Source organism: Aulonocara stuartgranti (genome assembly GCF_965226115.1).
Source record: "Aulonocara stuartgranti genome assembly, chromosome: 3".
Taxonomy (NCBI): Eukaryota; Metazoa; Chordata; class Actinopteri; order Cichliformes; family Cichlidae; genus Aulonocara; species Aulonocara stuartgranti.
In genome coordinates this window covers 43,898,980-43,911,402 of record NC_138941.1, presented here as the reverse complement: position 1 = coordinate 43,911,402, position 12,423 = coordinate 43,898,980, and the positions used below count along the sequence as shown (strand labels likewise).

Here is a 12,423-nt window from a genome sequence, read left to right as displayed (position 1 = left end):
GCCATCAGCTTTTCCTCGGTCACGGTTTCCTTCCACATATAGCTTTGCAAAAACTGCATAAAAAGCCCTTGCAGAAACAAAAACATAATATTCCAGAAACACGCTTTGCCGATCCGATCAGCTGTTCGTAACACTTCCCACATTCAGCGCGAACGATGGCGTGTCCGCTATTACCTGCCCGAAACCGGAAGAGACATCATTTTCGCAGAAAATGTAGTTTTTTACTTGTAGGCCTTCAAAGCCTATATACTTGTGTTTTTATAAGTCATGTTTGACTTTATGCTTTTCTGAATAGTTTCTGGGATGCTTAGAACTCAAATTGCACTGCTGAAAATAGTTTATTTTAATGCACATGCTGTTTTCTTTGAAAATTTGCATCATAGGATTGTTTTTCGTTTTTCCTGCAGTATATAAAAATTGGTGTATTTCAAAAATAAAACTATGAAGACACTCAAAATAAAATACCTGTTGTTGTAAACTCTTTTTTGCAACTTTTTTGTATTTTAAGTTTTGAGGGATAAACCTCTTAAATTTCTCCAAGCAGAAATATATGTAAAAAACCAAAAACAATTTTCAGGTTTTTTTGTAGTTTATTGCACATTTTTGCAATTAATGTAGTTACTATGGACTTAATGCATACATATTATTAAAATATGGGCAATAACAGTTGTATTGATGTATAGCAACTTGAAATGTTCCCAAAATGGTACTACAGCATGTAAAATATAATATAAGCTCTGGCAGACTTGGTTCTATGGTAGGTCTTAAAGGGTTAAAAAAGTGGTTAAAAAAAAACAAAACTAATTTTGACTTATAATGAAACATATTTAAATAATAAGAAAGCTGATTAAAATGAACGTTCACAATAAAATTAGAATATTTACAGTATAAGACATTTAAAAGAAATGATGGGAGAAAGAAGTATGTACAGTTATTTCAAGTGATCTGATGGATATAAGAGGTCTGGTGTTTGCCTGAATGGGAAGTCTCTGGCAGTGTCACTTTATCTGACATGGATGGAGTACTGCAAGAGTTTGTCTTTTGGCAAGTGCAGCATCACACAGGGTGGTCTGCAGGTGGTTCTTGTGGAGTCTTCTTTCTTTACCATTAAATACATTTTCGGTGCTGGCTCAATCGACAATTACAAAACAGCTGAAGAGCTGCTGTTAAGAGCTGTGGCTGAATTTGGATTGACATTATTGTAGTCAGAGCTCTCCTCTGGGTCACCACGTTGCCCTGTTCAGGTGATCAAATGAAAGCATTTCAAGTGTAATTATTAATGATGATAATTATCAAGGTATTTTCTCATGGTCATCACCTCACATTTTGTGCACTCACTTGTCTTGTTAATGACTGAGCTGAATCCCAGATGTGACATTGTTGTAATCACCTTCTGCTGGACCTGAAATAAGAATCTGATTGACTTTCATGTTAAACACAGTTACTGTATCATCATCCAGCTTCCACAAGCTCTGTATTAATGAAAGTGTAAACTTTACCATTTTCAGTGTTTTCACATCTTCTGACTGTCTCATAGACACAACGATCACCTGCAGGTCAGAGAAAATCAGTCACCTCATGTCTGTGATACTAAATTAAACACAAATATTCTTACAAATAACATTTATATTAAAAGCTGCAGCAGATGTAACAAGTACAGTCTTGTTGCAAATAGCATCAGAATATTTGAAACTGCATGAAAAACTAACCATGAAGAAGAGAGGAGTACACTTGCTGCTGATCTTCATCCTGACTCAGCGTCTGCTCATTAGCAGCACCTTCATTAAAAATGTAAAATTAGATGTTTGTTTTATGTTGTTGTGGATTATACATTCTTGTGAACAGTTTGCATTTTATGACTCAATGCTGCATCTGTGTATTTAATCATTTAAGATATAAAATATGTAATATTAGAAGAAAAATATGAAAATCTCACCTTTGAACTTTTTACAGCAATACAACAAGAGCAGGATGAAAATAAATGTAATTCCAGAAATTGTTCCAATGCTTATCAGAATAGGAAATGAAGAGATTTCAGGACTCGGGACATCTACTGTGGATAAGAAACATACGTTTTAAACTGAACCTAAGTTATAAGTTAAAAAAAGTTAAATAATATATTATAAACTCACCCTTTGTATCAATGCTGACTGACTGGCTGTCCTCTGTGTAGTAAACTGGGTTTCCTCTTCCTCCTCTGCACCTGTAGAGTCCTTCCTGTGAGACACTGATTTGTCCATTTGAGTGGAAAACTGCATCTTGTGTGGTCAGAGGTTCAGAGGAGTTCTCATCTCTGTACCAGTAGTATTTCCATCCAGATGATGATGAGTTCACAGAGCAGGTCAAGGTCACACTGCCCCCTACTGGAATGTCTCTCATATCAGAAGTTATTTGGGCCTTTGGTTGATCTGCTGTTGAGTCTAAACAAAGACAGAAAGAAAATATGAATATATACCCCACACACAGGCTGGGATCACACCAGTCTGATGTAATCTGCATGTGTCTGTATGTTGTTGGGAATAAACTTGCTCTCCAGTTTCCAACAACACATAGGAAGGAATAAGAGCAAACTGAAATGGTATGAGTGCTCTTACAGAGGCCGATAATGCATTTTATTCTTTTAGTGTTTATTTTTTTCTGTTTCATTATGATTCTTCTCTGGATTTATAAAAGAGTACCACAACAGAAGACACAGAACTTCTTCCCAATTGAAGTTTATAATTCCCAGACTAGTAGTAGTCCAACTAGTAGCTGCACAGAGAAATTTGAAATAGAAACACTTTATTTATGAGATTTTTAATTTCAGACTTTCATAAAGCATTTTCATTTGTTTAGATTATTTGTTCATGGCAAGTTTGGTTTGATTAGCGGATAGTCTTCTTCCTACATGACCAGAAGAAACGCATCAATATATTTCTCTGTATCTATAAACTTCCTGTTGCAAAAATACACACTAATATCAAAAAGTCACACATCACTGTTCGTTCCATCAATACAACAAAATGCAATGATTTATCTACCACTGTTCTTAAATGAAGTCTTTGAAAGCATCAATTTCCTGACAAAAAGAGAAAGAAGAAAAATCTTCAACAGTAATGCAACTGAACAAGGAAAATATTGCATTACTTCTTGTAACTCCATTAATCACAAAGACAACCAGTAATTAAAAAAAATATATAAATCTTACTATCTATTATAAAAAGGATAATGTAATATGGTTAATATGCTACATCTTCACCCCACACATTCTGTCCACTTTGTATTTCCACAGACATCACCTCAGTGTTTGTTTGTAATAATAATTTTTCCACCTTGTCAGTTTTTTTCTGTTTTTGTATTTCTGTCATTATTGTCCTCAGGTGATGGAGCAGCAGGTCAGCATTGGCGTCTCTATACCAGCTGAAAGTTCATGACACAAAGTGGTGACAAACTGTCTACAATGAGGCTACTATCAGCTGCAGCTCTTTGTCTGACTAACAATGTAACATGCTTTGTAGACCATTGAATTCATCCTGTGCTGACCATGATGACATTTGTCAAATGGAGATCACACAACTGTGACAAAGTGGAGAAGCAGTTGTAATTCTCTCCATTTGTCCCATATGTGTTTACCTTTTTTTTGCACATTGTACACATTATTCTGTTTCTATGTATTTGCTATGATTTGCTATTTGTCAAGTAACATTACTTCACTCACTATCCCGGGTTTGTTTGTGTAAGCGTTTTGTTGCCGGCAAATCAAACATTCTGCAAATTAAGACAAATACTAAGTTATGTTTCTTTATACTTTATTATGTTACAGATTAAGTCATTTGTTCATACTTACTTTGTTTGTCTTTTCAGTCATCATGAGTGTCAGGTGTGGGGAAACGCCCGCCTGGCATTTCCTCATTTTAAAGTCCTGATCATGTCACACATGACATCATCAGGTCAAACCAAGTGGAGGGGTTTCTTTTTCCAGAGAGATGCTTCCTTTTGTTTGTGTTAATGTTTAAAGGGATTTGTTGAATGTTTTTCCTTGTGTTAATACTGCCATTTAGTTGTGTAAATGTGCATATTAGAAGTGTGTAGAGGTTTTGTGTTTTTAGATAATCTGTGTAGAGTTTTAGATCCCTCAGTTGAGTGAGTGGTACTGGCTGGGCAATTGGAGGGAAATTGATGGCCCTATTTAAAGCCAGTCTCTACCAGATGCAGGAGAGTGGAGAGGTGAGCTGTGTCACCAGAGCCATGGCGCCAGAGCCATGTCATGTTGAGTTTTGTTAAATGAATTGATTTGGGGTAAGTTTTGTTAAGTTACATTAAAATTAAGTTCACTGTAAATAAATTGCTCACCTTGGAAACCTAAAATGTCTGCATAGTCTGCTTCCCTACCACCTTCCTTGACATTCGAGTCTGACTACTTCACAACAACAAACATGACTTACTTGATGCTGACAATGTGAAGGCTTCACTCCACTCTGTTGAAGAATATGAGTCATCTCTGCGTCGACTCTTACACATGTAGTCTCCACTGCTGGACTCAGAAACTCTGAATGTCACATCGTTATTGTGTGTCCACTGTGTGGGTGTCCTGGGTCCTCTCCATTCATACTCCCACTCAGTGGTTTCACCTCCTTCCTGCACCTCACATGTCAGAGTGATCGTCTCACCTCTGAATATCTGAGGCCAGTTGGGTCGTTGTTTTACAACAACTTTATTGGAAACTGTTCACACATATTAACAGTTGAGATACAAATAGAAACATGAAATCAACACAGAAAACTTCACACTGTATGTTTGATAATCATGAGTGAATGTATATTTCAAACTAAATTACTGAACTCACTGGTTTTCTCAATGGTGACATGATCACTTATATCAGTGTAGTAAACTGGGTTTCCTCTTGTTCCTCTGCAGCTGTAGATTCCTCCTTGAGATACTCTGATATCTCTGTTTTGTTGATCTCTGATTTGAACTTCAGAGGTTGTTTGGGTTCGTCTGAACCACTCATATTTCCATCCATCAGAGCTCTGCAGAGAGCAGGTCAGTGTCACACTGCCCCCTACTGGTATGATTGTTGTTCCTGCTGTCAGTGTGGCCCAGGGTCTATATTCTGTTATCAAAAAGACGAAAAGAAAACACAAAGCCATTGAAAAACATTTTAAAATATGCTTTCATTTTATTTAAATTCCAACTTCCAAGAAGAGATGTCTTTGTTGAGCACGCATCATTCTCAGGGACTCCTCTCATCCTGCCAATAAACTCTTCCAGCTCCTCCCCTTCAGCTGACGCTACAGGACCCTACAGACTAAAACCAGCAGGTTTATGAACAGCTTCTTCCCCACAGCTGTCAGCTTACTGAACTCAGTCCCCTGCTGAACCTTTCCATCCACACCCACTTATCCCTCCTAATGACCATGATCATGACTGTCATTCATTCTCAACATTCAGAATATGCTTACATTGGTTACTGCTATAGTTTAGGACACTGAACCAGTATAGTCTCTGGTATAGTGCGTACACTGTTCACTATTATAGTCTGTTCAGAGCGCTACGCTTCCACTGTGAATATATTCATAGCACTTTGTAGATCTGTTTACCATATGTAGCACATCTGTATATATTTAGCAAAACTTTATATTTGTTCATAGTACATCTGTATTTCTGCCCGTCTGTATAGCAATACAGAACATCTGTATACTATATAGATCATCTGTATATCTGTACATATGTCTGTAGGTCATCTGTATATTTGCTCTCTCTGTATATAATCTGTTCATAACTATCCCACCATTTATTTATACTACCCTTATCTGTATATAATTGCTCCTATTTTAAGCACTTACTACTCTTGCACTCTAAACAGATGCAAACTGTATTTCCTTAACCTGTATTTATAGATGTGTAATGACAATAAAGTTGAATGCTAATCCTAATTAAATTTATTTTTTTAATATAGTTTAAGATCATTTTAATTTTTTCTGACATAGTAAGAGAGCTACAATATTGAGGTTAGTCAGGTAATTCAGGTTGTAGATCTCTAAATAAGCACATTTCAAATGTTTGTCCATTCTTTGGCCTGAAGAAGTCACACTGAATGTAAACTAATGAAGTTCACTGTTGAAGGAAACACACGATGGGTTCAGAGGGATCTGCCTGGTTTCACATTTAGATAACAGAAACATCGTCACCTTAAATTATGTGGAGCTTTTGATGTTTCTTTTTTCATTATTTAAATTACATTTCATCCACAGTTATTCTTGTTATACATTAAAACATGCACATGTTGTAATGACAAGAAACATATTGTCTGAGTATTTTGGTTGTAGTGTGTACTGTGAACAAAGTTAGGTAAAATGCAATGGTCATGGTTAAAGTTCAATGTTTCAATACATCAGAAATACAATACTTTCAATGAAACATTTATTAAACAGATTTTTTTTAATAATTCAGATGAGAATTTTAACTGGAATCATCACATTATTAATCACTGAGGACTTACCTAATACACTTATAAAGACAGTATTACTGTTCTTTGTATAATCTGACTCCTTCCATCTACCAGAGCACTGATATTCACCACTGCGATATGTTTCGAATCTGTAGTCTTTTTGTGCACTGTAGGGGAAATCCTCTCGACCATCCTTGTTGAGTGCATAATACCAGTCAGTGTCTCTTCCTTCATTCATGTCACACTTGAAGGTAACAAACTCTCCAGTGAAATAACTGGACCAGCTGGGTTCAATAGTGAGCACAGCATCTAGAATCCAACACAAACAGACAATTAGCAATCTGAAACACTTATTTAATGCTCAAGGCAAGACATTGATTGATAACACTTTATATATATTCACACAAAATGAAAATACTGTGATAAATAGAAAAAAAGAAACACAAATAGGATCTGCATTAGAGTCATACAGGTTGAGAATAATCTTTATTAAATAAAAAGGAAGAAATAGAAAAAGGAAAACTGTTCAGTCACCTTGAGCGTGTCCACTGCAGACGAGCGTACAGAGCACTACAATAAAGACAGAAACTTCAGACATTATCAAACTAAAGACACCAAAATGTAACATAAATAAAAAAACTGTTGGTAATGATGTGTCTCATTTCTTGAGGCACATGATCAATAGTGAGTTAATGACCTTCTTAAGGAACAATCCCACTAGTGTTTAAAGTCCAGTCGCTTTCTTACCAAGCTCCTTAAAACACTTGGAGATTTTCAATGTCTGCTATGATCTGAGTCAGTGCACTAAAATCTAATCCAGTCTACAAACAAACATGGTGATAACAGACATGAGTGTCCTCTGATCATATGACCTGAAATGGTACAGGCCATCCTCTTTGGGCAGCCAGTGAAAGACTGGGTTCCAAAAGGGAAATGATCTCCCCAGTATTTACTTTGTATATTAGAAAAAAATCTCAAAAATTAATGCCATTGACAAATTGCAGTGGGTCACTTCTGTCAACAAGAATTTGTCTAGAAGGTGATATTTGTTGACCATTTTTGACATATTTATGTGTCATAGCAAACAACATTCATCTGAAGTTAAACCTGCCTACTGGCAGTTTTCTTTTTTAAATCTCCATTTATGGCTGGACGAGCTCTAATCTTCCTTTAGGAAGCAAGTTTCATTTAGTCAGGAGCAGGATTAGTCTAGTACTCTTTATACCTTGACTAAGGAAGAATATTTCTGCAATAAAATGCTGTTAAAATCTAGCACTGGCTTTAATCACTGCCTCTAGGCGTTTTATCATTGTCTACTATGATTGGTTACATTTTGTATTACGATTTAATCAGCATCAAATTATCACTGATGGAGAAAATAAACCTTTCTTAGATAAACTAAAGCAGCTCCACTCTGATCTGAGTCAGTGCACTAAAATCTAATCCAGTCTACAAACAACCATGTTGGTAACAAACATGAGAGTCCTCTGATCACATGACTTGCAATGGTACAAATGACTGATGCTCTGTTCTTCTTACTAAAACATGTTTATGGATCAGTATGAATCAAAAAATAGGAGTCAGTGATGTACTCACAGAATAGGCCCAGCTCACAGAGCAAAGTGGCTCCCATCCTCACATCCAGCAGTGACACGTCTGAAAACCTTTACAACTTTCTGTAAAGAGAGAGAGTGAAGCAGCAGCACAGCAGATACCAAAGAGCTGTGAAGGAAACAAAGAGGTTTTAAAACTTCTCTCTGCTTCCTTCCTTTTACACAGAAATAACAACTTAACATAGTCTGACCACCACATCATGTGATACATTTATACTCTCCTGCAGAAACATTTCAGGCAGATTTTTATCAGAACGGCTGTAAAAAATATATATATACTGAAACTAAACAATAATAGCTTGACTGAGTGCCCAAAATGAGATAGACACAAGTCAAAGACAAGCTTTAACTGTGAAGTACTTTAGTTCATTTTACAGCCCAGAAACACAACGAGAAACATTGTTCAGATTCAGATTGCTAACAAGTATCTATCAAGCATTAGATATTAAAGTAACAGGTTAGTAATACGTTTTTCCTGGTTGCTTAGAGTGCTGTCTATGGACTTTTTGTATATACTGTAATAACTCCAGACTTGGGCATTACATGCATTACGAAACTGCATTTCGTTGCCCTGTACCTGTGCATGTGCAATGACAATAAATTTGAATTCTATTCTATTAAAATTTGACTGAGGTCCGACAGAAGCAGCGACTGATATTTTGTTGCCTTTGTCTGCTGCTTGTATGCTTGGTTTGATTATTAGGAGCTTTATCACCAGTAATAATTACCCTCATAAACACTACATGTACACATCATTCATATCGTTTTAAACTGCAGTAGATGCATAAATGAAGACGACTGATTAAACACAACCAAGACAATAAACTTTTACCATTCCCTTCCTGTCACAGATGTAGTCATTGAGTTTGCTGCTGCTCCTTTACAAGGAGATGACGATACACTAAATATTGATGCACAAAATCATTACATTGCTTCAAATATACATTAAATGGATTTGAGGTGAGCCCCCATACCAGCTGATAAACAGAGATGTCATACTTACTGACAGCAAATGTTCACAGCAGATGTTGGTAATCCACACACTTTCTCACACAGCAGTGAAATCAAGAACTGACAGTAATTTTATTTTTATTTCATTAAACTAATGCAGATTCCTTTAACATATCTTTCCACTGTGGTGACATCTTAGATTGGTCATAAATTCACTCACAGAAAGTAAGCGTGCACTAGTTAAAATAGAAATGTGTCCTTAACCAGAAGTGACCGTGAGACCAGATGAAGTCCTGCCCCCTTTCTCAGCTCCTCTCTGTTTTCTTACAAGTAGTTGTAACTGCTGTATTAATAAATAATGAAAGTGCCTTTTAGCTACACTTAGTAACTAAAAAGCACACTTACACACTTAGTTACTCATTTCCATGGCTACATTTTTAGATAGCAGAGCAAAGCTGCAAACAAAGTAGCTGTTTATATACTTGAATGTGTTTTACAGAATTAACGGTGTAAGTCAAATAAAGGAAGCAATAAGAGGAAGCAAGCAGTTCAGCAAGGCAGAGTTACCATGGAAATCTGATAACGTACAGTTATCCGATTGTTCAGTCTGACGTCACTAGCCATGTCTGGGTCTAAACTCCGCTGCAGGTCCATATATCAAACGATCACTATGGCATTACTGAGAGTTGAAAAACTGTCTAAAATCTTTCATCTTTAATAAAATGATCAGCGTTCTGCACTACCAGGTGTAACAATTGAGTTTAACATCCAGGCATCCATGAAAACGGAATTTATGACATTTAACGGAGTTAGAAGTTAGCAGGGAGTTAGCTCGCTAGCTTCTATCTAAATACAATATAGCATGTCCTGACTGCGGGGTTTTGGAAACAAATTAAAAGGTACAGCTCTGTTATCACTTCCAACATAAATTAAGACAGAAAACTAAACAGCAGTGACGTTTGTAGGGTTACTGAAGTTGGGCTAGCTGGTATATAATGATGTGCTACGTGACCGCTAGCGACACAGGTATGTTAGCATAATATAAACAAGCTAACTTTTTTTCCACTCGATAAAAGTTAACGTGAGTGTTCTCGGTGGTCAGGAACAAATGTAATCGCATGGCAGGATGCTGTAAAAGGACCAAACTTCAGCCAGGAGAACAACTGAGATAATCCATCCACAATACGAGGTTAGTCATTCATATACTGCTGCATGGGCTGGGCTGTAGTTACATCCTAAGGTTTTAAAAACTGAGCTTAAATAAATGATTAGTGGTAATAAAAGCCGAGGGAGGTCAACAGTGATCACTGACTGTTTTAGGAGCTTTTTGAGATCAAATAGAAGAAAATACATAACATTAAACATGTTAACAACACAAAAGCCATATTAAACGCAGACTACTTTAGACCCGGAAGTAGGATTCGTCGCGTCATCACTGAACAACCGGATAGGTGAAACACAGTTGTGCTTCCTGCACCCTTTACTTCATAAGATGGTGGACTCCAGCTCGTATTGAGGCGATTTGCTGCTGAGTGTGAAGAGGAGGAAATGAGAATCAGCACCTCCAACTCTGAGCCATGATTGACACTGGATAATTGTTGAAGTCATAACTGTGTTTTAGGGATGAGTTCTGGCTTTATCTGGATTTATCTTCCTACCCTTGTGTGGTCACAAGCTCTGGGTAGTGACGGAGATAATGAGAAGGAAGACATTAGCTTCCTCTAAAGGTGCAGTTAGAGAACATATCTTGAAGCAAATCATAAATCATAATGTTATTTATATATTTATATGTATATATGTAGTATGTAGCTGCAGCTATAATATACTATGTAATAATGTGTGAGTCACAGTGAACTTTCACAAAACTGCATTGCATAGATTTTATTTTTTATTATTTAAATTGAATTTTTGTAATAATAAGGTTCCACATGTCAATGTTGTCGGGGGCATTAGTCAGTGGGACACCGCTAGCAAACATGTTGCATATGTGGAGGTTCCCAGACAGAGTTGCATGATCTCCACACTGGTAAGGCACATTCACTGTAGGTCCTCTCCCTGTACTAACTTATAAGTTTAAGTTTGGTGTTGCTTTACTAAGTGTTAGTTCTTAGAGCTAAATGTCCCCAAAGTGCTTTTGATTACTTTGAAAGGAAAAAATATTAATTTAATCTGACTTTTATCCATTATAACACCTATTTATGTGTTTTGCACCTGTGCTAAACAGGGATGAAGAGAGGCCTGCTGCTGTGTGTTTCCCTGATTGTGCATTTTGTCTTTTAGAGTTTGTAGAGATTTTGTTTTATGTGTATAATGAGTTTGTCATCTAAAGCTGCACATTAAATAGTATTTTCAGCCATGTTGGGAAAATTTACTCTTGTATCTATAGGTTTTTTGTAATTGATCCATCTTAGTGGGGATTTAAATATTATAAGTGATTATCAGTAGTTTGTTTTTGAGTATACTTCCTCATCGTATCAGAGGTGGGTCGAGTATCCAAAGATTGTACTCAAGTAAGAGTAGCATTACTTTAAAATATTATTACTCAAATAAAGTGAAAAGTAGTTGTCAAAAAAGTTACTCAAGTAAGAGTAAAAAAGTACTTGGCGAAAAGACTACTCAAGTAGCGAGTAACTGTTTCAAATGTCCGATTTATTTTATAAATAAATGCTATCAGACAAACAGAAATAAATAAATATACAAATTTTACCATTTTCAAAAGGAATATATGTAAACAGATCAACAAAATAAGGCACAACAATTCTAATTTCCAGATTTCAGTTTTTCACAACATTAAGCTTTTTTCACCAATACCTACAGTAAATAATATAAACATATAAACAGTGCAAACAATTTCCAGTGACAAGATATGCTGTAAACTTTATATTCATTTTTGCTCCAAACGGCACAGGAGTCTCAGAGAAAACAGAACGAGGCATCTTCAACATATGTACATACAAGGCAGCTCAGTTTACCATAAATTGTATGGGTGTGCATTTATTTCTGCATATTTAGCAAAAATGTGACATTTCTTCACTCAGTGAGGTGATGGTTAAGCTTCAGCAGCAGTTTGCTCTCAAGGTTCTTTCTGTGAAGCTGTAACTGTTTAGCAGTGAACAGGAGTCCTGCATGACTGAGAAGTCCTTCACAAGCTCCAGATGCAGGAAGAGCTGTATTGACTTTGATCAACAGCTTCTTGATGTGAGGAAAGCCATGCAATAGATCCACACCTCCAGTGAATGGACAAGAAAAGGTACCTCTCCTGCTCCCCTGCTTCTGGCTTTCCTGACCCCATGGATCCATCATCTTCGTTGAATAGGCCGCTGTTTGCGCTGGCCTCATCCATCTCTGTGTCTAGGTGATGTCTGATGAAGTTGAGACCTGTGGAAAGATGAACCAACAACCATGAAAAGAGTTGGATGGACATTGCTG

At 36.5% G+C, this 12,423-nt stretch overlaps 1 protein-coding gene across 1 annotated transcript; it reads right to left on the bottom strand.

Moving 5' to 3' along the window:
- Nucleotides 1-500: 500 nt before the first annotated feature.
- Nucleotides 501-8,063, bottom strand: LOC309703078 (uncharacterized protein; the record flags this gene model as incomplete). The annotated part of the gene is made up of 10 exons (XM_082527782.1): nt 501-1,236; nt 1,339-1,402; nt 1,500-1,550; nt 1,710-1,778; nt 1,937-2,053; nt 2,133-2,420; nt 4,425-4,703; nt 4,826-5,092; nt 6,542-6,739; nt 8,027-8,063. 9 exons carry the CDS (start codon nt 8,061-8,063, stop codon nt 1,347-1,349), a joined length of 1,362 nt encoding a protein of 453 aa, XP_082383908.1. The 3' UTR covers nt 501-1,236; nt 1,339-1,346.
- Nucleotides 8,064-12,423: the final 4,360 nt, after the last annotated feature.